At 44.5% G+C, this 27,965-nt stretch overlaps 1 protein-coding gene across 1 annotated transcript in view; it reads right to left on the bottom strand.

The window, feature by feature from the left end:
- LOC138288315 (chloride anion exchanger-like) overlaps positions 1 to 27,965 on the bottom strand; it is a 355,789-nt gene that overhangs the window by 212,239 nt on the left and 115,585 nt on the right. The window contains exon 4 of the mRNA XM_069229825.1: positions 4,384 to 4,494. Within this exon, the coding sequence (XP_069085926.1) occupies positions 4,384 to 4,494 (111 nt within the window). The remainder of the gene's footprint in view (positions 1 to 4,383; positions 4,495 to 27,965) is intronic.

Here is a 27,965-nt window from a genome sequence, read left to right as displayed (position 1 = left end):
TACACGGACGTGATATCCGTTACGTTTGTGACAGTGTAAATCCTCCACTAAACTCTTTATTAGGCCCTTAGTGTAATTCCGTCCAGTGGAATAGGCTGTAGTCTTGTCTGAAATCCCTATGGGAAATTGCATGGGAAATGTGTATTGGGATGCCCCTTTTTCTCAGTCCCCACTTGACGAATCACCCTAAAACTTTCCAAATGGCAGCTGAAGTGAGTGGCAAACTAGTTTTGAAAATTTTGTGACAATTTATCAAATGGCACCAAAGTTATTGGCAAAACAAAAAATGTTTTTCCTTTTTTCCATAGGAAAAGCATTTTTTGTTTTGCCAATAACTTTGGCGCCATTTGGCTCAGGGTGCCACACAGTGTTCAATCTGTATACAACTGTTCAGGGAAAAACAAGTTCCTCCTGTTACATAGCTAATCGCTTACTACAGACAGTCTTTACTTGAATCAAACCCCTGACAGTCGCTAGTTAGTTCCCAAGTTTAGGTGGAGAGCAGCTTCTTTATATAGAGCACCCTCTAACTCCACAGGCACTCTGAATCTGCTCACCTAAAAATGGCTGTTTTTGTAGCAGAGTTTTAAGCTCTTTACCTAAACTTATCAACTACCCATATTTGGCAGGAAGCTAGACCCTGGTCCTTGTGGCTTGTGATTTGGTTTAAATCCATTCAGTAGTTTGTGAGAAACGAAGGTGGGAATATATTTGCATATCTGGATGGTTGGTTTCAAAGGAATCTCTCGAGAGTCAGTCAAACCCAATTTTTCAAAATAGAATGCTCTGATTGGCTCAGGGAGCTCCTTTCCCTTGGGCCAATTTAATCCTGCAGGATAGAGACTCCTGTGGGGCCAAGAACACTGATTGGCTGCCAGCAACATGAGAAAAATGTTGTTTGCAGCCATTAAAGTGCTTGTGGACTTAGGCCCTTGTCCTGAAGTTTGAAAATAAAAATACTGTGAGGGACCCCCACACCCCCATGGGGCCAAAATAAAAAAAAATCTGCAGTTTTTGCCACAATCCCATGGGGCTCCAGTGGGATTGTTGTAAAGAAAAAAAAAAAATGCGACCCTTCATATCTTAAAAAAAAAAAGAAAAAACTTTTGGGGAAGGGGGCAGGAGTAGAGGCCCAAAACATTAATTAATGGTAGAGGGGTGTGCAGACCCCTTTTCTGAAACCTTGTCAGGCCCTGGAGAACCTATCCCCTGGGGCTGAAATGTTAAAAAAGGGGAAGGATGTCGCAGTGTCCCCATCCCCGACCCTTCAAAGGCAATGGAGACCCCATCACTAGGGTTTAATTCATAAAAATAGGGAGGGTGGCAACAGGAGCTGATGTGGGTAAGAAACACAAATTGCTTGTGCCCAGCAGGAACAAGCAAAAAACTTCTGCACCGGCTGGGTGAGAGCAATTAATGCTCTTGCACTATGCAAGGACCTGGTGGGGGCCCTGGGGTTCCCCTGACGTCCCTGAACTTTGTGGTCTCTGGAAGCCCCAGGTAGGCACTGGGGCACCTACCTCTGACCCCAGGAGATAGGGTCCCCAAGAGATTGGGACCTCAGGCCTAAAAAGGCTTGGAGGGTGGCCTCACAGCCCTCTCCCCTTTTGTATTTCATTTAGTACCAGTGGATGGGGTCCTTGGGACCTAATAAGGCTATAACTCACACCCTCGCCATGCACATCTTTCTCCTTAATAATTTTACTGCAAATGTTACAGTAATATTATCAGTGATGTCATAGAAGATGCAATGTAATATCTGGGATAATTAGCAGTCATGGTGACGGCATGAGTTAAAGTTACCTTAGAGCACAATTTATAGTTACTTGAAATAACTGTAACAGCTGAATTTCTATGGCTTTTTGTACGTTTAAAATGTGAGCCCAACTATAATGTCCCTGTTACCTTTGTTTTTTTAATGTGAGTTTCTATATTTTTTAAATTCTATTTCCTAACTAAAACGTCCACGTCCATATAACCTTTGTTTTTTTTCAGTGAACGTCTATGGTTTTTTAAACTTAAAGTAATTTTAATTACTTCACATTAATCCAACTGTTGCCACGCATGGCTTTCAGCAGTGAACGGCGTGGTTGGTCCAGGACCTGGCCTGCAGCTAGGCCCTGCAGCCCACCCTCCATAACCTCCCAACACCACACCACACACGGCCTTCAGTCGTGCATGCCAGGGTTTGACCGCAGGGCCTAGCCTGCGGTCAGGACCTGCAGCCTACTGCAGAGCACTCGTAAAGTGCTTCTGTGTTTGGTGACGATGTGATCGTATTCCTATGCATCAAAAACGCATCTCCAAAATCGGCAGGAATCGCACTTGGTGGGGGTCCTTTTAGTAAGCTCTCCATTTTCCAGGGAAATGGGGAAGACAAAGAATATCATTAATGTCTATTGAGTGGGGCCAAACAGGCGTGTCTTCTAAGCAAGTTTACTTACTTGTAATTTGTAAAGTTTAAAACACAATCTTGGTCTCAGCAGCAGATGACAAGAAAGAATCCAATCCTCACATACAATATATGAGATAGTGCACTAGAGAAAAGGAAGGATACAAACACCTCCATCAAGGATTACAGGTAACTGTTCACTGTGTAAATGTAGAGAAAACACACTTGCTGTGCCTTGGCCATGCGCATTAAGTTTTGATGAGTTGGAGCAGTGCCAAACGACAAAACTTCTATGCAAGTTTACATACTTGTAGTTTTTTAAACTTTAGAACACGATATCTGGTCTCAGCTGCAAAACCCACTGTTCATATACACTACATGAGATATTACGCTTGAAAAAAGCAAGGAGAGAAACACACTTGCTTTGGCCATGCGCACAAAGTGATAATGATGATTAGAGGACTGTGGGGGAACCTCAAGGTCCTGTGGTCCCAGCTGGCTCCCCGCCTGCTGCAGGAGCCGGCATTTCTCCCGCACATAGGAAGCAGCTAAAAATGAAGCTCCCCACATGTGAGCGCAATCTTTTCATCACTTTCCCTGCCCCCGCATGTGAGCACAATCTTTTCATCTCTTTCCCTGCCCGCATTATAGCGGGCAGGGAAAGAGAAGAAAACCCTGCTTCCAGCAAGCGGGAGCAGGTTTAACGTTCCCACTTGCTGTGAGCAGAGTTATGTTTGCTTTTGTTTGGCGGGAGCTGTCAAAAAAGCAAAAGCAAATGCAAACAGCTATCTCCTGAGAGTGAGCACCTCAGGAGGTAGTAAGAGCCGGCCCTGGGGGTGGCGGTCCCCAGAGCCACATATGGCTCCAGAAGGAGAGTCACATATGGCTCCAGAAGGAGAGTCACACGGCCCTCCTCATTCTTATTTTCTATTTGGCCCTGAGGAGGTGGTGCTCCTGGGGCAGAGGGGTCTGCACAGACCCCTTAGTATTGTTGCCCCAGGAATGTGGTGGTCCCTGGAGCTCGGGGGGGTCTACATGGCCCCCCCAACAACTTTTTTACATTTAACCCTAGGAGGTGGTGGTCCCCGGGGCCCAGAGGGTCTGCACGGCCCCTCATATATTTCATTAATGTAGCCCTGGGGAGGTGGTTGTTCCTGGGAGCTTTTAACAGCCCTAGGAGGGCCCTCCTTTATTATAAAAGTAACTATCCTCACCCAGGGGCAATATTAAAAGCAAGCACAGGAGACTACGCTTGCTTTTTAAAAAAAATTCACAGCAAAGTTCACGAATATTTGTAAATTTCACTGTGGATTTGAAAAAAATGCTCCTTTGCCCTGGCGGGATCCCAGGGTGCCCCTGGACCGAGGGTAGGGGATTTTTTCTTTTGGGACTCAGCTGAAGCCAAGTCCCAAAATGGCTGCCAAGGCTTCCTGCTTGAAGTGTTGACAGCCAATCAAATCTCAGCACGAGATCAGGACTATACGCAAAGAATTCGGGATTCAAGATATTCAAATTTAGATTTCCTTTAATATCTCATGAACTATTGAACGGATTTACACTAAATACTAAAAGGGGTGATCTGTGGACAGAAAGCTAACTTTCTGCCAAATTTGGGGTAATTCCGTCCAGCAGTTCGGGCTGCAGGCACGTCTAAAGAGTCTATGGGAATTAACATGGGAAACGCACTATTTTTGACCTCCCCCTTTTTCTCAGTATGCGCTTGACAGATCACTCTGAAACTTTCCAAGCACAATAAGGCCCCAGAAATCACTATTTTCAGAAGATTTTGTGAAGATTCATCAAGCGGTGCCAAATATATAACCAAAGCTGCTTTTAAGCGAAACCTGAAAACAGCCCATGCTCCGATGGATGTGTTGTATAATTAATCCAGTTCCATTTGTGTTCATACATGTCAATGTGTACGTGAGTCATACACATTTCACAAGGTGTCCTACGCTCCTTACCTCATATGCAATGAACAGTCTGCTTACCTGCTGATACATGCCTCGATGTTCCAAAAACAAAGTAAACTAATACAGGAAAAAATGCAGCGTACAGTCCATAGCCAGGGGACACGTTGGCGAGCAGAGCATAGGCAAGGCCTGGAATGAAAAAATAATGTCATTATTAGTCACTGCTTTAGTGACCGAAGCAGTCAATTATTATACACCAGCTTTTACACTACTAGCTATTTATAAAGCATTGAATGACTAATCAACCGTGAATCAGTTCGGACAACATCAGAATTAGTCAATCGGTTATAATTTTGGTCAGAAGGATGAAATCCTGGGTCCTCAATTTCTGGTTTCAAACCAGAGACGTGCAGAGGACATATATTTCGGTTGCATTCCGAAACCGAGACGAGTCAGTCATGTGACCTGACATGAGTGGCACCCTACATTCAGTGGCACGACCTGTCGAGAACTGAACCTCCTCTTATCCCGTGTAGCACGCAGCTCTTAATGTCGTCACCTCAGTGGAATGAATTGTATTGACTTCAGAAAGATGAAAGGATGAGACGCCTTTGAGTGGATGTGGACCAGTGATTGGCAGCTAGATGGAGAAGAGCGGGAGTGTGGACAAACATCAGTGCCATGGTCCAGCCTCAAATAGAACTTTAATAGAACTCAATCCTTTAATAAAGGGATACCTTTCCTGACAGGCCCAGTTTCAGCTTCTAGTTGATACCTGGGTGACTTATGATGCAGTGAGACTTCAGAATGTGATGTGAGTGTTCTGGAGGTTGTTGGCTGTGGTTAGAGAGAGCATGTCAGCCCTCGGTGGGTAGTGTTGGCCCTAACCTACGACCTGTAGCTATAATAAAGGCACGTCTACCTTATTTCAGAATGCCGGTAGGGCTGTGGTAGTTAGTCACGTGTCTGAGGTCACATTACTGACTAACAGAATGAGAGTTTGTCTCATGTGTGTCTGGTATGTCCCCAACTCTGCCCCATTCTTCTCTGCCTATCAGAGACACTTACAAGAGATAACATTAGTGGGGGCTGGGTCTGCAGGGAGATTTTCTTAGGCGCTGATGCCTGAGGTAAGTTGTTACAACTCGGAAAGGACCAGTTGCATGTCAAGCAGATACTATGGAGAAATCTACGTATTTTAACATGACCCATCCCACTAGTACTTTACATCCACTTCAGAAGTATGAAAGACTGAGCCTATTGAACGGAAACATTATTTGATTTCAACCTACATTTAATAATTAACATTTTCTGGATCAGTTCTGAGGTGGTGTCTAAAATTAACATGTCTAATCATCTTCATTAATATGACCCCTAAGGATTTTTCCATGTGAAATTCACTTCAAGAAGACAAGAGCTTATGCAGTGATCGATGGTGATGACGCAGAAATGAAGGTTTTACATTTATTAGTGCTTAAACGTAGTGCTGCAATAATCATGTGTGACTTTAACCGAACTAATAAAGATTGTACGGGGACAAAATGTGCCCTCAGAGTAGTTTGCCAACATTTATAAGCGTGCTTTATGTAACGTGATGTATTAGAATTGCACTAATCCGACATAATCGTAAACGTGTGCTATGATTTGCTTGTTTGAAATGTTTTAGCTTAGCATAACTTTAGTGCAGGCTTCGGCCTAGTTGCCTGGTCTCACGATTTAGATGCTCGTATTTTTCCAATGTGCTAATAAACGTGTATTTTTGCTTGAAGCTGTACTTTTCCACTGAGATCGTTCACATGCTTATCTTAAGGTTTCGTGCCAGCCTGGCATTTTTCTCTTTGCTCCAAGGTCAATCTGCAGGTGCGGACAATGAAAGCTCTGAAAGTGAGTTAATTGGTATAAAATGTTGCAACTTGCGTACCCGTCTCCAAGGATAATGTATGCTTAAGTAAAAGCTTGAGAACTGTTGTTTTTGATTGGACAATTTGAAGCCAACCTATGCACCCTCCAATGGAAGACCCTACTGGATTTGAACTGTTGTCTATTTAAACCAGGTGCACGAGAAGAAAGCAGCCATTACCAGCCCGATACCCGCCATTTTGCAGGACATTGCAGCTAATATGGCCCACCTTGCTGCGACGCCATTTTGAAAGAGACTTTGATGCTTTCTCTAATCGAGAGAAAGAGACTTTAAATGATTCTTACCCTAGAGACTTTAACTTTGATTTGTCCCTTTGCATGAAGTAGTAGTTTACCTTGCCGCCGTGAGGCAATTGCCCCGTCCACCTTGCCCCTTTGCCCCGTCCCATGCTGATCGAGAAACGGTACCTGTGAGACGAAGACTTCCTTGAATGCTGATTGTAATTGGTAAATATGAAAGGAAATTGTACAATTGCATTGTGTTTCTTTTAGGTAACCAACTGCTGATTTTTGATAAGAGCCCTAGTTAGGAGTTTTTCTAAATTAATGTTGCTAAATTGTTTTTTGCATGAAGTCCCACATGCCGATGTTAATTTGAGGTTAGATGAGGATTCCTTTTGTTGCACGATGCAATTTGAGACCTTGTTGTGCTGACCAATGTATGCAATTAGCTCATTACAGATTATAGTTCTAGTGATTTGCATTGCTATTATCGAATGCCTTGTTATTCAAATGCTGCATAGATTGCATCTTTTCCGCCGTTATGGACAGCTATTAATGTTCATTTATGTTTATCATTTGGTGTTAAGACACATCTATATTGTGCTAACTTTGTTAATATAGGGAAATAAATTCACTAACTTTGAATAAACTGGTGTGGTTATTCCTGACTGAAAGGTCAGGGTTCGCCGAAATGTATTCTGGATTAATTGTTAAGTGTTATGTTGATCAGGGTATTGCTTATGTTCGTTATTGATTATCGATTACATTAAGTTGGCTGGTCTCGGGTGAAGAGAGTCCCACTTAGCCAAAAGATTCATCGGCCTAAAGAGCGTCCAAAATACAGGTAAATTATTAGTACGGAACGCTCTATCAGTAGATGGTAGCAGAGGACGGTTTAGACTTTTGGGACCCCCACTCGAGACATACATGGTGTTAAATTAACGGTTTGGACTTTTGGGACCCCACTAGAGACATACATGGTGTTAAATTAACGGTTTCGACTTTTGAGATCCCACTCGAGAAGTTGAAGTAGATTTTTCTTGGGTAGAACAGATTGACAGAATGATGATGGGCTAAGTCCCCCGCGACTTTCCCGGGATCTCGGAGCTTGCGAATGGAGAGAATGGAGGTGTGAGATCGGCGTTGGCGGTACTAGTGATGGTATGAGTGAAGTTAGGATTTTGCGCTTGCACAGCTTATTGCCGCAGATTGTGTGAAAAGGTTGCGAGGATTTTAGAGAATAGCGGAGGTGCGACTCCGAGTGTAGGAGTAGGGAAGTCGTCGAACTTCATAGAAATAGCGGAGGTGCGACTCCGAGTGTGAGAGTAGGGAAGTCGTAGAACTTCATGTGCATGTGGCGCTTCGTGCATAAAAAGGTCCACGTGGTTGTTGTTGTTGAGACGGGCCCTGCGAGGTCAAGAGACTCCGGAGTATGTTGAAAAGTGTATGAGACACTTGTTTTATGTTGTGGTCTGCTCGGTTTAGTAGGTTGATCGGGCGTGGTCAACGAGTCGGTACGTGTGTTAAGGGAATGAAAGAAACTTCGACTTCGGGCTTTGACAAATTCTAAGTGCACTAGAATAGATCATTGACAAGTTGAGAGCAGTCTGCGGGTCAGATTTGCTTGCGAACGTGGGGACCGAGAAAGATGGAATAACTGCTGAGGCTAGTGAAAAATCCCTAAGGTCCTGAAGCGATTGTGTTACCCTTCCTGTAGTAAACCGACAGATCTGTTTTATTATTATTTTTTTGGTAGCTCGCGATGCATGCTAGAAGTTGTTACGAGAGGAGCTGAGTGAAGGAGGACGAGCCGCGAGGCTTTGTCAGCCGCAGTGTGTGTGAGTGTGACGTCACTAGGAGCCGCGCTGGGATAGGTTGGTTGCAGAGAAGGGTCGCGCACGGATTGGACGCAGTCCGTGAGACTCGATTGGAAGGGGAAAGGCAAGCGAAGAGTATTCCGGGAATTAAAGTCACCTATTGATTACAAACCTTGTGAAATAAAAGACGAGAAAATGAAATTTTTTAAAGCGTTAAAGAGTGCGATGAAGGGGGAGTCTTACATTAAAGCGAGCGTAGGAGAGGAGACGCCGTCCGAAGGTACACCAGCTTACATTGTAATGGAGGAAAAAGGGGTAGCTCCGTGCCTTTGGCTAAAGCAATGGCACAAGCTGACAGAGAAACATGGGAGCGTAGCGTTCCCGATCCATGGGACATTCAATATAAGGATCCTAGAGAATTTGAGATTCGCGATGTACGACATGAAGGTACCTCCAAGGCCAGCACAGTTTGAGGCTCTAGCGATTTGGGAACTAATGGCTAGACAGCATCAGCAAAATAAGTTCGAGACCAGGATAAGAAAGGTAGAAAAGACACTAGCGGACGCTAGGTGGGATAATGCACAGAAGGTGTGGAGGTCAGATGTATTGCAGGGGATAAAATTGTTTCCCGCAATTACTAAGGAAGAAGAGGAGACAGGTAAGAAAGCTACCTGTAAGACAAACAGGAGGTGTTCCAAGGATAGAGAGGACGAGGAAAAGTTGAGAAGAGAAGAGGAGTTAGAGGATGAGGAGTTAATCATGCAATTGCTGAACGACCGTCCACCACCTTATGCAGAGAATGGACAAGGTCCAAGTACCAGTTCTGCCCCTCCGGCACCGGTACAGAACAGTGAAACTCAGAGTTCAGGAGCATCATCGGGATCTAAGGACCCGAGTTTACTGTTCACCCCGCAGATACCGCAGGTTAGGAGAATATATCCAGATGTGCCCATATTGAAACCAGCAGAAAATTATCAGCCGCAGGTCCCAAGGTACTACAGCAGTGACAACAGTACGGGAATGATTCTAGATCCAACCGTAGTGGGAGGACAGAATGGTCACAACCCAACACTGGCACAAGCTGAATCAACCCAGTTTTTGATGCCTCAAAAGCAGATGCAGGGGGGAAACGCACATGCTCAGATGACGGGGAGTCAGATGGGCATGCCGGCAATGATGACCCATAGTGTGGGAATGAACATGTCTCAGAACATGGGAAATGGACAGAACCCAGATGCGATATCACTACCCATTACTGTAGGTCCACCGGTACCTTTGTACAGTCAGCCTAACTTGGGTATGAGCGGCCAGGGATCAATGCTGCAGAATGGGACAGAAAGGAGATGCATAGAAAACACTCCAGGGATAACTCCGATAGCGGCTCAGCCAACTGGATCTGGGTCCTTGATGGAGTTTAGTCCCATATGTGCTCAGTCAACAGTGGTGAGGTCGAGTCCCCCACTGGTGATACCGCTGTCATCGAATACTGAAAAGTTGCCGCAACCATCAATGGCAGTCGATGTGAATGCTACACTGATGGGGTTGAATGCGCAACAGCTGACACAGTGGTTTAACAGTCTGAATTCCACACAAAGCTCAGCCAGTGGGAAGGGAGAAGACTATCTGAATATGGTCAGGTTGAACATGGAAGCACAAGAATTGGTGGAAGGGACTATGGGTGTGAATAGGTTAGAGTCCTACTCGGAAGAAGAGCTGAGGTATCTATGTCCCAGGATTACGAGAGAAGTGAACAAGGTACATAGAAGCTTGCAAGAAATAGCTGACAAAAACGGGGTTGATATAGACAAGACGAAACACTTGAGCAGGAGCTACAGGTTGGATTTCGGGACCACAGATTTTGAACACATGAGGTCAGCAGGCATGAAGGCGCACCTTAGAGAATTGTTGCAGAGTGCACAAGTGTGGAGGTGCTTAGACAAATGGGAAAGCAGATGGGTAAAGAGAAAGGAAAAGAGGAAAGACAGTGTCCCAGAGCTCAACGAGAAAAGACCACAGAGTAGTGGTGCAGTAACCATGTTACCAATGAGGGAGACAGCAGGGGGAAAATTAATACATGTACCATGGCACAGAAGCGACATTCAGTCTTTTACGGATGATTTTCCCAAACTGAGAGAGAAACCGATTGAATGGTATCAACAGACTGATAGGTTTGTGAAGCTTGCAAAATGTCTCTGGGAAGACCTGAACACTCTCTTTGAGATTGTGGTTCCGGCAGATTTGTGGGAGGATTGCAAAAGAGCTGTAGGTTGGCCGACAAGTGAACCAGAGAGAGACAGGGATACGGGTGCACCATCACCTATGGTGATGAGCCTGTACTATAAGGTGATTGAGCATTTGAAGACGAAGGTTGCCGCGAAAAATGTGGATTGGCAGAAGATCGATCGAACTGACCAAGAGGCTAAAGAGTCGATTCATAGTTACTATGAGAGGTTGTTGAAGGCGTTCAAGAACTACAGTGGCACGGAAACAATAGAGGCGAAGGATATGCTTCATTTTGTGTTTAGATTTGTGGAAGGGCTGAGACCAGAAATAAGTCAGATGATAAAGTCGCATTTGATTTGTTGGCAGTCGAAACCGATTGATGAGGTGTTGAATTATGCGAAATACTGTAGCGAAGAAATTGAAGTGAAACAGAAAAAGTTGAAAGAGAAAGTGATGATGATGCAGCTTAAAGCAGCTCAGACAGGTCTGCAAGGTTTGCAAGGGTTGCAAGGGTTCCAACAACAGGTACCGCAACCGCAGCCGCAATTGCAGGGAAATATGATGTTTCAGCCACAGGCGAGAGGCAGAGGAGGTTTTGGGAATAATGGTCCGGATTTGAACACTGTTGTGACTCCGAATGGTGTGCAGGCATTGAAAAAGGTGATGCCGTGTCACGTGTGCGGAATTGTCGGTCATTGGAAACGCGAGTGCCCGATGGTGGTGCAGGAAGGTGCAGGTGTTGGTCAGCAAAACAATGATGTCAATGCATTTCAGACAATGAGGGGACCAAAAATGAGAGGTCCAAACCCAAATTTTCAGACCATAAATCAGTTGCAGGGATTACAACCTATGCAGCCGCAGCAGATGCAGATGCCCCGTATGCAGATGACGCAAATGCAGCCAATGCAACAGCAGTTACCCATGGTACCTAATCAGCAAATGCAAATACCTTTGGCACCTATGAGTCAGCAGCAAGTGATGGTTCCTCCACAGGTCTCGGGTCAGGTAATGAATACAAATGGCACCGTACAACAGTTCCCATCACACAGTGAGAGTGGAATAAACAATGTATGGGAAAGTGAAAGTTCAGGGGAGGAAGGAGATTGTGTGCTTGCAGCATCCTTGGAAGTTGATCAAAAGGGTCCGTATGTGGAGGGAAGAGTAATGGGTCATCGTGTCTCATTCTTGGTTGACACAGGAGCCACACGTTCAACTGTTAAGAGCATTGAAGTACCAAATTTACCACTCTCAGGGAGAACAGTTCAAGTGGTGGGAGTAGCAAATAGGCACCTGACAAACCCAATTACAGATCCGGTACCAGTCAGCATCGGTAACTATCAAGGGTTACATAAATTTGTGGTATGTGACTCAAGCCCGATAGCACTGTTAGGGAGAGACCTATTGTGCAAGTTGGGATGTTCGATTATGTGTTCGAACGAGGGAATTAAAATTCAGACGAGCAGTGATGGGGAAGAAGAGGACAGTGTAGAGGGGGATGAGATGGAAACTGTCGATGAAGAGTATCCTCTGATTTGTCTTTTTCCGATGATAACTGAAGAAGATATTCCAGCTGAATTACGGGAAACAGTCGGAAAGGAAGTGTGGGATATGACAGGGAAAGAGGTGGGATTGATGAAAGGAGAGGAACCAGTGAAAGTGACTGTAAAGCCCAATGCAACCTTTCCCCAGACCCCACAATACCACATGGCACAAGACACCCTCATGAAAGTTGCCCAACTCATTGACGAATTTGTAAAGCAGGGAGTACTGAAAGAAGTGTTAAGCAGTCCATGTAATTCACCAATCATGGGACTAATAAAGCCGAGTGGAAAGGTCCGAATTGTGCAGGACTTGAGGAAAATAAATGACATCATAGTCAAATGTTGCCCTGTCGTACCGAATCCAGCTGTGATAATGTTTCAAGTCCCTTGCGATGCCGAGTGGTTCTCAGTCATTGACTTGTCACAAGCATTCTTTTCGGTGCCTCTTCATGAGGACAGCCAATTTCTCTTTTGTTTCAAATTCTTAGACAGAGTTTACAGTTGGTGTCGAATTCCTCAAGGGTTTTCTGAGTCACCGTCAATCTTCAATCAGATTCTAAAGAAAGACTTGGAAGCATTAGAATTGCCATTCGAGTCAACCCTAGTACAATACATTGATGACTTACTGATTGCATCGAAGACAGAAAGTGGCTGCACAGCCGACACCATTGCTCTGTTGAACCATTTGGGAAGGAATGGACACAAGGTGTCTCCTTCCAAGTTGCAGTTCTGTCAGAAGAAAGTGAAATACTTGGGTCACCAGATAGAGAAAGGGTCACGGAGAATAATGAAGGAAAGAATAACAAGTGTACTTCAAATGAGTCCACCAAAGACAAGGAGGGAGGTGAGGAAGTTTTTGGGAATGGTAAGCTACTGTCGTCAGTGGATTCCCAACTTCTCAACTCTAGCAAAGCCTTTACTGAAACTGACCCAGAAGGATGCCTTGGATCAAATTGAGCTGAAAGGAGATGAGATGGATGCTTTTATTGAATTGAAAGAATGCATGTGCAGGGCTCCAGCTTTAGGTATGCCTGATTACACAAAGCCTTTCACATTGTTTTGTCATGAACGTGATGCATGTTCTTTGTCTGTCTTGACCCAAGCCCATGGTGGCATAAACAGACCAGTAGCGTATTTTTCAGCTACTTTGGATCCGGTCGCAGCAGCACTTCCAGGGTGTTTGCGCGCTGTAGCAGCAGTTGGTATCAGCCCCACTCAGAGTGAAGAAATAGTAATGGGACACCCAGTAACAGTCATGGTCCCTCACTCAGTTGAGATACTTTTGACCCGCTCCCGAACGCAACACATGACTGGAGCAAGACTCACAAGGTATGAAACGATAATTCTGGGCTCACCGAATGTGCAGCTGAAAAGGTGCACTACGTTGAATCCAGCAACCTTGCTTCCTGGTGAAAATGCTGAAATTGAGAACGCTGAAGACGTCGAGCATGACTGCCTTCAGGTGACTGAATTTTGCACAAAACCTCGACCTGACATTAAGGATACTAAGCTTGATGAAAATGACCAAATTGTTTTCGTTGATGGTTCATGTCTAAGAGATGGGATGGGAATTTTGAAAGCAGGATATGCTGTATGTACTGTAACAGGTGTCTTGGAAGCGTCCTGTCTTCAAGGAGTCTATTCTGCACAAGTAGCAGAACTTGTAGCCCTTACAAGAGCATGCCAATTGTCTACATTGATGAAGGTTACAATTTACACTGATAGTCAGTACGGGTTTGGAATTGTGCACGACTTTGGACAACTGTGGTCACAGAGAGGTTTCCTGACTTCTTCAGGATCCCCAGTGAAAAACGGGGAGAGAATAAGGGAATTGTTACACGCCATTCAGATGCCAGCCGAAGTTGCAGTGGTAAAGTGTAGTGCTCATACAAAAGGACAGGACTATGTTTCTCTGGGAAATGCATATGCGGATCAAGTCGCAAGATTTTGTGCCTTGAACTGTATATTACTCAGGGATGAATGGAATTCGATAAGTGAACCAGAACTCGAACCAGCTGAAGCATTTGCCTTGAAGGTCGTAGATACAATAGATGAACTAAAAGCATTACAGAATAACGTCAGGGAGGATGAAAGAGATTCCTGGATTAAATCACAATGTATAAAGAGACCAGATGAGTTATGGGTTTCAAATGAGGGAAAATTTGTTTTGCCAAATAGTCTCTTATCGCAGCTTGCGCGGTTCTATCATGGGCAGGCTCACCTAGGGAGAGACGCCATGATAAGATTGTTCAAAACTGATTGGTTTAACCCCAGATTTCGTCAAGCTGCAGAAGCAGTTTGCCATCGATGTGTCATTTGCCAGCAGATGAACCCAGGGAAGGGAACGGTTGTGAACGCGAGCCACATTGGCAGGGCCAGTGGCCCGTTTAGTAGAATGCAGATAGATTTCATTGAGATGCCTGTGCATGGAGGTCTGAAGTATGTGTTGGTGATTGTGTGCATTTTTAGTCACTGGATTGAAGCATACCCCACACGTAGGAATGACAGCCTTACAGTTGCAAAGCTACTGTTGAGGGAGTTGATACCACGTTTCGGATTCCCGATCTCTTTAGAATCAGATAGAGGAAGTCACTTCAATAACGAGGTGATAAAGTTACTTTGCGAAGCGCTGAACATTGAGCAAAAACTGCATTGTAGCTATCGCCCTGAAGCCTCAGGACTGGTGGAGCAAATGAATGGTACACTGAAATCAAGAATGGCGAAAATATGTGCATCGACAAATTTGAAATGGCCTGACGCATTGCCTTTGGTGTTAATGTCAATGAGAAACACCCCTGACAGAAAGACTGGATTGTCTCCGCACGAAATTCTCATGGGCAGGGCTATGAGACTTCCTGCAGTTCCCGCAAACGCGCTTTTGAATATTACAGATGATATGGTGTTAGACTACTTCAAAGGTCTGGCTGACGTGGTTCGCTCTTTCTCTCACCAGGTGGAAGCGACCAACTTGCCACCGATACAAGGTCCAGGACACACACTGAAAGCAGGTGACTGGGTCGTGGTAAAGAAGCACGTGAGAAAGTCGTGTCTGGAACCCCGTTGGAAAGGCCCTTTCCAAGTGATCCTGACAACAACTACTGCTGTGAAGTGTGCGGGAGTTCCCAACTGGATTCACGCCAGTCACACAAAGAAAGTGTTGTGTCCCACAGATGAGGAAGTTGAAGCGCTGAAACTGCCAGTGCCTGATAAAACAGTGCTGAGCGCCGAGACAGAGCAAACCCGAACTGAAAGTGAACAGGCAGAAACAGGAGAGAGAGAAATATTCTCTGAGGACGAAGCAACCGATTCACTTGGGGAAGACCAAGGAGAAACCTCAGACAGCGACGAAGCAGCTGAAGGTGACAAAGAGCCTGAAGCAGCTGAGGGTAGCAAAGAGCCTGAAGCAGCTGAAGGCGACAAAGAGCCTGAAGCAGCTGAAAGTGATAAAGAGCCTGAAGAAAGTAACGGTGACGAAGGGCTCGAAAGAGGTGAAAAAGCAGGAGAGCCTGATCAGAGGAGGGCTTTCCCAGAAGCAGACGATACAGAAAAAGAAAAAGAGAACGTGATTGATTCCCCAGAAGGAGGGGATAAGGCAGAACAGAACGAAACAGTTCAAGCTTCCACAGAAAAGATCGCAGGTCCATCAAATGGACACGGTGCGAAGAGGAGACTAAGTATATCACCAATAAAACTAAGAACTAGAGAAAATTTGAACGACGGAGAAAGGCCAAAAGTGAAAGAGAAAAGAAAGGAAGTGTCTGTCGTGGTACCAACCTCAAGTGAAGGAAAAGACTTGGCCAAAGAGGAAAGCACCAGTGAGGCAGAATCGAAAAGAGAAGCAAAATTGAAAAGGAAAAGGATACCAAACAGGAGATATTCCGGTCCAGAATTGGCCTATGCAGTCAATGACGATTGGACTGACGAATTTGTATCTCTTAGCCTCGAGAACGAAGAAGAAGAGATACCAATAGAAAAGAAAAGTTTTATGGACTCTGTTGATTGAAAGGGTGATAAATGACATTGCTTGCTACAATCTAACGTGATACAAACAACCAGCTGAGACATTGCTAAACCGGATAAGACACTTGCTGAACTGATAAAAGACTGAGTTATTGCCGAATTGAGACAAATGCTGCTAACCGATAAGTGACTGGCCTCTTGAAGAAGACTGTGTGAACATTGCGCTCGTTCAGCTTTGTAACTGAATTGCTAAATAGTTTCCTTATAAGTGCTTCTAGCTCTCTGATTCTATACAGATCATGGCTACACAAAACAGTAGAGTGAAATATTGTAAATATGCGTGTATAGGCTTGATAATTGCATGTGTACTAATAATAATGGCAATTGTGCTTGCAATGCATGGAAAGGGTGAGAATGAGAAAATTGATGCTTCTACTTTTGCTCCTGTTACTGTCACTGAACTAACCGCATTGAAAAGACTAGAATTAGATGAGAGACTCTTGCATGATAAGAAAGAACTTTCATATAATGTTTTCTATCGCTTGCTAACAGAATATGTTGAGACTATGGATGCGAAAGATTGTTATGTGTGTACACAGATACCGACATCAGTAAAGGAAGGGGTGACTTATCACCACATGCCTCTTACATACGGGATTACATGTAGTATAGTAATGTCTAGATTTTATGGTCAAACTAACATACAGTATTTTTACTTGAATTATGATGTTACCTTTGCATATGTTCCTATAATAGCGCAGCTAAGCCAGATTGCTAAAGATTGGGATGCTAAAATAATGAGGGAATTTTTCGAGCCAATGCAACCTTTTGAAACGGCTCACGCTCATAGGGAAAATCTTACCTGCTCGCTCTCTCCAGTAGAAATAAGCTTTTTAGATCGCACAGATGATAGAAGGGCACAAATGAATGCGAAATTAGAAAAGGAGCTAAGTACGAGGACTTCAGTAGATCATTATGATTTTGCCGCAATAAAAACACAAGGGAGAATAGCTTTAGATGCTTGGCATGTAGGGAAATTTTGTATATATCGAGGTGAATCCTATTATGATAACATTTTCGTAGGAGCGAGTGAGTGTAAACATACGTTTATCTTTAAGGCCAAATGGACATTCATGATGAACGGACTTGACCCTGTCATTCCAGGTGTATATTACATTTGTGGGTATAATGCCTATTATCGTCTTCCAAAGGGATGGTGGGGGAGATGTTATTTGGGTATAGTGTTCCCAAAAGTTTATCAACTGGATGACCTATCGATGATTCAAAAGACATCTGGATCCCATCGTATCCAGAAAAGAGAGACCGCAGCTGCTGTGGTAGGAGATATATTTGGAGCCATGATTCCTTCATTGGGAGTTGTGTTGAATTCCATCAAAATAAGAAAGTTGTCTACTATAGTGGATAACATGTTGACAAAGTTTTCAGGTGCTATAATCCTGATAGATGCTGAACTTGCAGCGGAAAGAGCCATGACTCTTCAAAATAGGCTTGCCTTAGACATTCTTTTAGCAAAGGATGGCGGCGTTTGCAAAATGCTTGGTGCGCGCCACTGTTGTACGTATATTCCCGACAACAGTGTGAAAATTAAAACTATGCTTGCTAATCTAACAAAAGAGAGTGCAGACTTGAAGGAATTGAAAGAACCAGGAGTGTGGGAGAAGGTTGGAAAAGGACTTGCTTCAGTGGGAAAGTGGATTGGGGGAATTTGGAATGGAATATTACTAAAAATAATACAGGGAATATTAATAGTACTGATTTGTATATTTGGAATTTGGGGAATAAAAAGGGGAATAATAATGATTATGGCAAGAATTAAGAGAAGGAAGGAAGAGAAAATGATGAAAAGAATGGCAGAAGAATACAAAGCAAGAACTAGGGGAACTAAAAGGAAAAGAGAACTGACAGAATTTTAATGGAATAAAATTTGTGGGAATAGTTTGTGTGATGACAAGTAGTCATCAGAGGAGGGATTGATGACGCAGAAATGAAGGTTTTACATTTATTAGTGCTTAAACGTAGTGCTGCAATAATCATGTGTGACTTTAACCGAACTAATAAACATTGTACGGGGACAAAATGTGCCCTCAGAGTAGTTTGCCAACATTTATAAGCGTGCTTTATATAACGTGATGTATTAGAATTGCACTAATCCGACATAATCGTAAACGTGTGCTATGATTTGCTTGTTTGAAATGTTTTAGCTTAGCATAACTTTAGTGCAGGCTTCGGCCTAGTTGCCTGGTCTCACGATTTAGATGCTCGTATTTTTCCAATGTGCTAATAAACGTGTATTTTTGCTTGAAGCTGTACTTTTCCACTGAGATCGTTCACATGCTTATCTTAAGGTTTCGTGCCAGCCTGGCATTTTTCTCTTTGCTCCAAGGTCAATCTGCAGGTGCGGACAATGGAAGCTCTGAAAGTGAGTTAATTGGTATAAAATGTTGCAACTTGCGTACCCGTCTCCAAGGATAATGTATGCTTAAGTAAAAGCTTGAGAACTGTTGTTTTTGATTGGACAATTTGAAGCCAACCTATGCACCCTCCAATGGAAGACCCTACTGGATTTGAACTGTTGTCTATTTAAACCAGGTGCAAGAGAAGAAAGCAGCCATTACCAGCCCGATACCCGCCATTTTGCAGGACATTGCAGCTAATATGGCCCACCTTGCTGCGACGCCATTTTGAAAGAGACTTTGATGCTTTCTCTAATCGAGAGAAAGAGACTTTAAATGATTCTTACCCTAGAGACTTTAACTTTGATTTGTCCCTTTGCATGAAGTAGTAGTTTACCTTGCCGCCGTGAGGCAATTGCCCCGTCCACCTTGCCCCTTTGCCCCGTCCCATGCTGATCGAGAAACGGTACCTGTGAGACGAAGACTTCCTTGAATGCTGATTGTAATTGGTAAATATGAAAGGAAATTGTACAATTGCATTGTGTTTCTTTTAGGTAACCAACTGCTGATTTTTGATAAGAGCCCTAGTTAGGAGTTTTTCTAAATTAATGTTGCTAAATAGTTTTTTGCATGAAGTCCCACATGCCGATGCTAATTTGAGGTTAGATGAGGATTCCTTTTGTTGCACGATGCAATTTGAGACCTTGTTGTGCTGACCAATGTATGCAATTAGCTCATTACAGATTATAGTTCTAGTGATTTGCATTGCTATTATCGAATGCCTTGTTATTCAAATGCTGCATAGATTGCATCTTTTCCGCCGTTATGGACAGCTATTAATGTTCATTTATGTTCATCATTTGGTGTTAAGACACATCTATATTGTGCTAGCTTTGTTAATATAGGGAAATAAATTCACTAACTTTGAATAAACTGGTGTGGTTATTCCTGACTGAAAGGTCAGGGTTCGCCGAAATGTATTCTGGATTAATTGTTAAGTGTTATGTTGATCAGGGTATTGCTTATGTTCGTTATTGATTATCGATTACATTAAGTTGGCTGGTCTCGGGTGAAGAGAGTCCCACTTAGCCAAAAGATTCATCGGCCTAAAGAGCGTCCAAAATACAGGTAAATTATTAGTACGGAACGCTCTATCAATGGTACACTGTAACACATATTGATATGTATATAGCGCAAATCTAGCTAGGAAGCAACAGAATACTGTGCATTACACGTGGGAGGGAGTTAGGAGATGACCTGCAAGATTGCAGACCTGCCTACTCACACTGTCCCACCATTTGTCACACAATTATGCAAACTTGCCTTCACATAGTCGCCCAGTGAGTAACCAACATCACATGGCGGCAGAGAAAATGAGCTGGAAACAACTGCAAAGAGTACATTTCCAGATCGTATTTCAAAGCTTTGAACAGCTGATGCTCATTAAGAGATGTGCAAATAGCTCATCACATTGCCACGAGCATCAGCATGCTTTTTTTTTTTTCGGAGGGGGATAGGTCTGGCTTTTGGGTGGGAGAAAAAGTGCTTCTTCAGTACTTCTCTGTACAAGGCCCCACATACTCTAAGGGCCCGACACCTTCTCACACAGTGTTTTTTTATTTGTCAGGTCTGATATTGGGTACATCCATTGAGGATTATACGTACACATTTTACTTTTTAGATAACTGGGAGATAACAATGATTTGCCCAAAATCACACAATATAGAGCGAAGGCAGAATTCGAACCTGAGTCTGCAGGTTCCAGTTTCCACAGCACTAGTTATATTGCCACTTCTCTCTCTCACACATACATTGATGTTGCTATACCAATCAAAATCATAAAACACCTAACATCAAAACAGGCCATAGTTTGACTTAAAACTAATCAAGTAGTGCCTTACAAAAACACCAGAGAGACATAAAGGCTCGTTGTACCGTTCTGGCTAAATATTTGCAGACCTAGCCCACAGCTTCAAGATTCTGGAAGCGCTTATGGTGACAACTCTAAAAGACATTCTAAAGATTTCAGAAGTGAAACAGCAAACCCTATTTGGAGCTAAGGCACAAATAACATATAACCATCGTGCTGTTAATCACGGAGATCTATAGCTCACGGAATAAGGGCTGATTGCTTTATATCTTTTGATCCAGCTGATCGGACAAGTACAGGGTCATTGCTGGAATTATTTATTACTAAGATTCTGGAAAAACGTGACCATGAGACAGATGACTCAATGTTTTAAGACACATGATCTTTGGTGTTTTCGCCCGTAACGTGGTACAGAAACTGGTTTGTTGTATGCTCAAGAGGTGCAGTTGAGACGGTGGATGATGAGGTAGCAGCGCTCTTTCTTCTGCTTGGGCCTCCTGACCACGTTCTGTACCTTGGACCATGATATACAGATTAGCCTCCTGTGACACAATACTGGACTCTCTCCATCTTCTTTGAAGTGGTTCAAGCCCTTTCTCTAAGAAAGAAGTGTACAGATAATCTTAGAGGGAATGATAGCTCAGGTGATGATGTTGACATGCTAAGTGCACACATGATACCTCTACGTGACTTGCTGGACGGTCGCAGGTAGGGTTACACATCTATGGTGATGACATAGAGCTGTTGCTCTCCCTGAGGGAAGACTTTGATGTGGACTCTGCGACCTTGAACCCTTGGTGGCAGGTATTCCGGCTTGGATTTGTGGCAGCTGGCTCTTACTGAGCACTTTTACAATGGAATTGATTATACAATGGAGTTGTTGCTGGTATAACCTCGAACCATGGTTAGAAGATTGGTCGTGTCATATGGATTATACAACTTAGGTGTCTCTCCTATCAACATCTTCCTGGAGGTAAAAGCCCAGTGGGTGGTATGTCATGGTTTAATGCCTGTGGAAAGTCTGGCCAACTAAGTACTGTGCGTTTACATCCATTTGTTACCTAGGCTACAGTCTGGGTTATTAGAACTAAACCCACAATAGGCAAGGCAAACGTGAGCTCAATATTAGATTATTGTAGTGCCCTCCTTGTAGATGCCTCCCACAAAATCGTGTGCCACCTACAAATAATTCAGAAGTATGCAGCCAGGAAAGTGGCATGATTACATTTCTGTGTCCACGTTCAATTCTGTGGAGGTTGCACTGAGTTACATTATCCTCAACTCTCCCTCAATTCTGCCTGGACCTTTGACAACCTATTGCCTTTTTTTATTCAATAGACGGCTTAAAACACATCTTTTGAGTTACTTTTACGTATGAGTGACCCACTGTGCTCTCCATCCCCCAATGCCACCCAGACCTCTAAGGGTTTGGCAGCCTATAAATGTGTTTTTCATTTGATTTGGTTGATATATTATCTGGCAACCAATAGCATTACGTATTCCATCCTGAACAAACAAACATGGCAATCCTGGCAGACTGCAATGCAGATAAATCAACAAAGGAGAGGTATAAAGCAACCAGATTTAGTTTCTGCACCTGCTGCCTACTTATCTACACTGAAAAGGCCGCATTGCAAAACTGGCAAGTTATGGAGGTTATTATCTGTAACTGAAATACAACTACACTCCTTATCAGGAACAAACAGAGGCAACAATAGTAATCAGGTATTACTAGTGTTGCAAACTATTTCATTTCTCCAGCTCGTCTTGGTCATAATCGAGGCGCAGTCAGGGGATTCTTGCAGGATTTATCTCAAACGTAGAGCCACTGGGTTCAGGGACGTGAGTGAGAAACTGTAACCCACTACCATGGAGTCAATGATGGACGGGAATGGTCAGAAAATTAAACTACCCCCGACTATTGGCCACTCCTCTGAGGCATCTAGTGAGCGAAGTGAAGAGGTCAAACCAACACAATACGTTTTCAAGAGGGGTGTTGGTGCATTTAAGAACTTTCTTTTTCAAAATGGGTCATAAAGGGCATTTTACAACACATTTTTTGTAGAATTTCCCCAAAAAGAAAACTGTGTTCCATCTAGTTCTATAGGGGCACCCATGAAATAATTAAACAAATTAAATATTACCAATGTGCTGAGGCTGGAATACACCGTGTTTATGGAGATTCTTCCCTTCTTCCCTTTTCCTTGTTAGTTTCTTCCGTACTTTTGCTTTTCCTCACCGCCGTACTTTTTGTTTCCTTGCTGTCTCTGACTCACTCGCCCTGTTTGCCTTTCTTTCTCTGTCTCCTTTCTTCCCAGGTTAATCATTTCTCTCTCTCTGTCTCAGTCAGTGTTGCTTAGTTGCCAGGACTAACTTTACTGTCGCCAAAAAAACATACAGTTGGAACTTCAAGGCTAATTGAAAGCGGCTAGGATGTCACAGCTGCACAGTATGGTTGGGACTTTCCTAACAATAAAGCAATTTGCCATTTCTCCTATCACATGTCTTAGCATTTCTCCTATCATGTTCCTTGCCTGTCTCTCACATTCCCCACTCAATGTTTTTACAGTACCTGACATAGGTCCATCGACCAGAACATTACAGAGACTATTACCATTACCTCTGCCATTACTTTGAGTGGTCAGATTCACTGTTCCTACTTAAGGCTTGGCATTTGTGTTCCATGTCATCAAAGCACAGAGGGCCCGTTAGGAATTTGACGTAGATGTACCCCTGGGGCGATCCTGCTCTGCAAACTACAAGTTGTGATGAAAGGTGGCTTCACCCCACCCCCCTTCTCCTGCCCCGTCACTCCAGCAGAAATAACCCCAGGCCATTCACTGAAGCCTGAGACACATGTGGCCCCAATGATCAGATAGCATGGGGAGGGTAGAGCGTAGATGTACCATTCAGCTCGCCCCTGTCCTGTTCTGCATCTCCCACATCCCCCCTACACACCACAAGCCCAGTGACATAACGAAACTTGAGGGGGCCCCCTCCGCCCCATTTACCACCTGCAGTGTGATAAATAGGGCCAGATTTTAGAGTATCATTCATCCCTGAAGTGGGAAAAATGTATGCATATGTACAGGTATTCCCGGGTCCTCACACTATACCCCATTCCTGGAAGAATAAATCAGATTAGCTGTATTTAAATGAGGGAATACCAGACGGATATGATAACTCTGGCCACAAGGCATCCTCAGTATTGGACTGGCCTACCAAGCACTCTGCTACTGTCAAATGGGACAGCTTAAAAGGGCCATTGTGTATGGCATTTATGGTCCTGTGGGTTGTGACAGGACCAGCAAAACGATTAGGGACCTACAATCTTTGGGGCATATATATGACAGGGTTGTGTTACATTTTCACCATGCAACGTGATACATGCATGACACAAACCTCTAAATAATATTTTTGAAGCCACGCAAAGCTACTTATCTTGGCTCTGGGTGGCTTAAAAAATCTGAAGTAACACAACGCAGTGCAAATCGCTTCCTACGTAACTCCCATGGATGTTGAGGCATCCCCAGGTTTACAAGAACTTGTAAACCTGAGGATACATCAAAATCTTACACCTTCCCAGGGGAGGAGTAACGAGGAGAAATACATCTATTTCTCCTTCTTTCTTTCTTTTTCTACATAGAAAGAGGAATATGCCTCCCAGGATTGTTTTTGTGCAGGAAGTTGCCCTACCCTGCACAAAAACAATCCTGCATGCAACAAAGGCACTCTTGCACTGTGGTGTAAGGGAGCCAGCGTTGGCGCTAGACAGCGAAAAGGGCACCAGTGTTTGGGAAAGGACAGAAATGAGCCATATTGTGATAAATACGGTGCATTCCTGCCCTTTCCTTGTCATGCCCTGCAGTGAAGCAAGGTGACTTGCTGCACTGCACTGCATGACTTGTCCATGAATATTGCCCTTTGCGTTTTGCTGACTGTGGTTAGCACACAGACTACAGTTGATCTTATTAAGATGCGTGCATTTATTCACCTCATCCATCAAATGGTCAGCATCTTGACTGACTACTTAAAATCTTAACAATGCTCTTATGCCTCCTCTAGGAACCCTCATCTTCCAAGGTTCCATTTGAGAACACTAACCATGTCATCCCACACATCTCCCTCTTCATAAAACAATTATAAACTAGACACTACAGCTAAGCATAAACAATTGCATTTTTAAAGTTATAAAAGTAGTTTTCTGCAAACTATAACTTATCCTAAATTCAATGCTGTATGACAGTAATACTGCTACTACACATTAAATATAAAATCTTTCATGTAAAATGGCATTTTACGTGTTTTCATATGTTTCTCTCTCAAGAGTCTTGGTTGTGACTTCCCATATTTCATCAAAACCTTTTGATCTGCCTAGTTCTTCCTTCTGTGGATTTGTTGATCATGCGCCAAGTCACTTCGAGGTTTGATCATTACTACACAATTGTTATTCCAAATTCTTCCACCTTCTGTCTTTATCACATTTTTAAATACTTTCACCACTTTCCTATCCTCAAAATATTTTGACCATGGTGATATCAGGTGCCCTTATTTTTACAGTGTCTCCTACAAGAGCTTTGTTTTCTGCTACAGATTTTCTTTTATCAATATTATGTTTTCTGTACTTTTGATGTTTTATTTCTTTGCTTCTCCAATCACCCACACTATTGTTTTTATACCTTTACCCCATGTCATCCAACTAGGGAATATCTTACAGTCAGCAGATCCACCTCTGAAGAGTCCAAAAGGCGTTTTCCCAGTAGTGGCATGAGGTTACATGTGATAGGCTGTTATTCTGTCTTGCAAAACTGATTTGTTTGAATCTTGCTCTTGTTTGCTCTTGCAAAGTGTAGGCTTTCTTTTAATGTTTTGTTCACCCTTTCTATGGCACCGTTCGTTTCTGGATGATAAACAGAACTTTTTTTAATATATATTTTTATTATTTTATACATCATATCACAGCAATCCACCGGCATATCATATAGTTGCAACATTATTAGTATACAGAAAACCAGACAGTTACCGTTAGTATGGTTGCAAACAAGAAATAAAGGGACCACTCCCAGAACCCCCCACCCACTCTACTGGTCCCATTACATCTCAGTCGACTAGGTATTATCATGTGGTAAAAACCTATTACAATATCTATCATTGTATTTGTAGACACAAAAATCAATTTGCTGTGGCTAGCTTCCCCACCCGTGAGGTTCCACGACTACCATTCCACAGTCCCAATCCCCAACCACAAAAGGAGTCCAGCACATCCAGCCAAATTATGGGGGTCATTCCAACCTTGGCAGTAAAAGGCGCTTACCGCCGTGCAGAAGACCACCAGAACACCGCCGCGGCCGCGGTAAACCGCCACGGTCATTCTGACCCACAACAGGCAAACCGCCAAAATACAGACATCCACAAAAGTCCGCCACACCAAAGGGCAGCAAGAAACTGGCGATGACCAAACCTCCACCGTCACGTCAACAGAAATACGCCCATGCCATCACGACCCACGAATCCACGTGGCGGTCTTTCAACCGCGGTATTCTATTGGCGGTACACACCGTCGCGCTCAAAATACACACACTTCTACAAAACACCGCCACATTGGACAATTCCAAATACACACACCTGATACACATACAAACACCACTCCCACACACCCAACACAATATAAAACACACACCCACATCACCCTCAAACCTCCACTCCAACAGAATCGTGAACACGCACAGAGAAAAGAGATCCGAGCACCCAGACGCGCATTTTACTGTCACCCAGCAATATTACCACCCACTTCACACAACACAACAATACACATCACCACACTTAGCACCACACAATCCACCCCACACATCACCCACACCACCCCATGGCACCGCAAAGACACCCCAGGTTTTCTGAGGATGAACTCAGGGTCATGGTGGAGGAAATTGTGCGGGTAGAGCCACAGCTCTTCGGGACACAGGTGCAGCACACCACCATTGCCAGGAAGATGGAGCTATGGAGCAGAATAGTCGATAGGGTCAACGCTGTGGGACAGCACCCAAGAAATAGGGACGACATCAGGAAGCGGTGGAACGACCTACGAGGGAAGGTGCATTCAATGGTATCCAGGCACAACATCGCGGTGCAGCAGACTGGCGGCGGACCCCCAGCTCCTCCCCCAGAATTTACAACATGGGAGGAGGAGGTCTTGGCGATCCTGCATCCTGAAGGCCTCGCAGGAGTATCTGGAGGAATGGACTCTGGTAAGTGAAATCTTCACTACTTCATCCCCCGCACCCCACCAGCATGCCAACTCACACCCCCACCCTCACCCTCACCCCCATCACACCTACTCCTTGCAAATGTCTCACCATCACTACCCACCCATTCCAACCCCAAACCCTGCATGCGACCACAAAGCATGGACACCCATCACCAAAGCATGCCCACTGCACATACCCATCCCCCCCCCAAACCACCATCACTAAAGCCCCCACACGGGAATGCCAGAACTGGGGTACACGGGCACCCACCCATTGCACGCTATGGCACACACAGATGCAATAACCATACTTTTATACCCCTGCAGGACCCGAACGCCACGTCACCGCGCAGGAGGGTCCACAAATGTCCACTCCACCCCCAGAAGAGGCCCACAGTGATGACAGCAGCTCTGTCGACCTGGATCTAGATGACCAAGCCCGGCCCATCGGGGACCTCGGGACAGTCGGTTCCCCTCACCTAGTCACAGGCCTCCACAGACCTTCCCCCCTCTGGAAACACCAGCACAGCACCCACCCAGCGGGCCCATACCTCTGTCCCCAGGACACGTCAATCAGCGGTGTGTCCGCCACTACAGGGCACCCAGGCTAACCCACCACCCCAACAACAACAGGGACCTGGGGGCAGTGGTAGTGGGCACACGGTCCAGGGTACAGAGGCCCAGGGAAACAGGGGAACTGGGTGGGCTGCTGTGCGACAGGGGGGGACAGGCCCAGGGAACCCACTCTCCATGAGGCCCTCTCCTCCATCATGGGAGCCTACCATCATTCCCAGGAGACAATGGTGACGGTACTGGCCAGGTTTCAGGAGATCCAGCTCCTGCAGGAGGACCAGTATTTGGGGTTCAGGGAGGAACTACGAAACATCAGTTCCGCCCTAGGCACCATCGTAGGGGCTCTGAATCAGGTAGTCACCACATTGCGGGACACTGTGGCACCACAAAGGGCCCCGCACACTAGCATGGACCAAGAACTGCCTACCACCTCTGCCGGCGCTAGTTGACAGGAGGCCCCGCCACAGGACCAACAGGCCACCAGCACCCCACCCCCTGCAGAAGGAGAACCACCCCGCAAGCGGGCCCTGAGATCCAGGAAGAAGACAGAGTAAGATGCCAAGCCCCCCGCCAGGAAAGGATACCTCCCTGATTGTCATCCCACTGTCCCACATTGTCACCCTGTCCACCCTTAAACTGCCCCTGCTCCACTTTCCACAGGCATTTGGACAATGCACCTGTGATACTAATAGTCTGGACTCTGCCATGGACATTCCTTCACCATCACCCCTCACCGATTTGCAACCACCCACCAATATAGAGCACTGTAATAAACACAGTTATTGCACAAAGCAATCTGGAGTCTGGCTGTGATTTTGAACAAATGTATTAGACATGACCGTGCCAAAATGCTTATTTACATTGTGATGACAACAT

This window comes from Pleurodeles waltl, chromosome 4_1 (assembly GCF_031143425.1).
Source record: "Pleurodeles waltl isolate 20211129_DDA chromosome 4_1, aPleWal1.hap1.20221129, whole genome shotgun sequence".
NCBI lineage: Eukaryota > Metazoa > Chordata > Amphibia > Caudata > Salamandridae > Pleurodeles > Pleurodeles waltl.
This window is presented reverse-complemented; position numbering and strand designations above follow the sequence as displayed.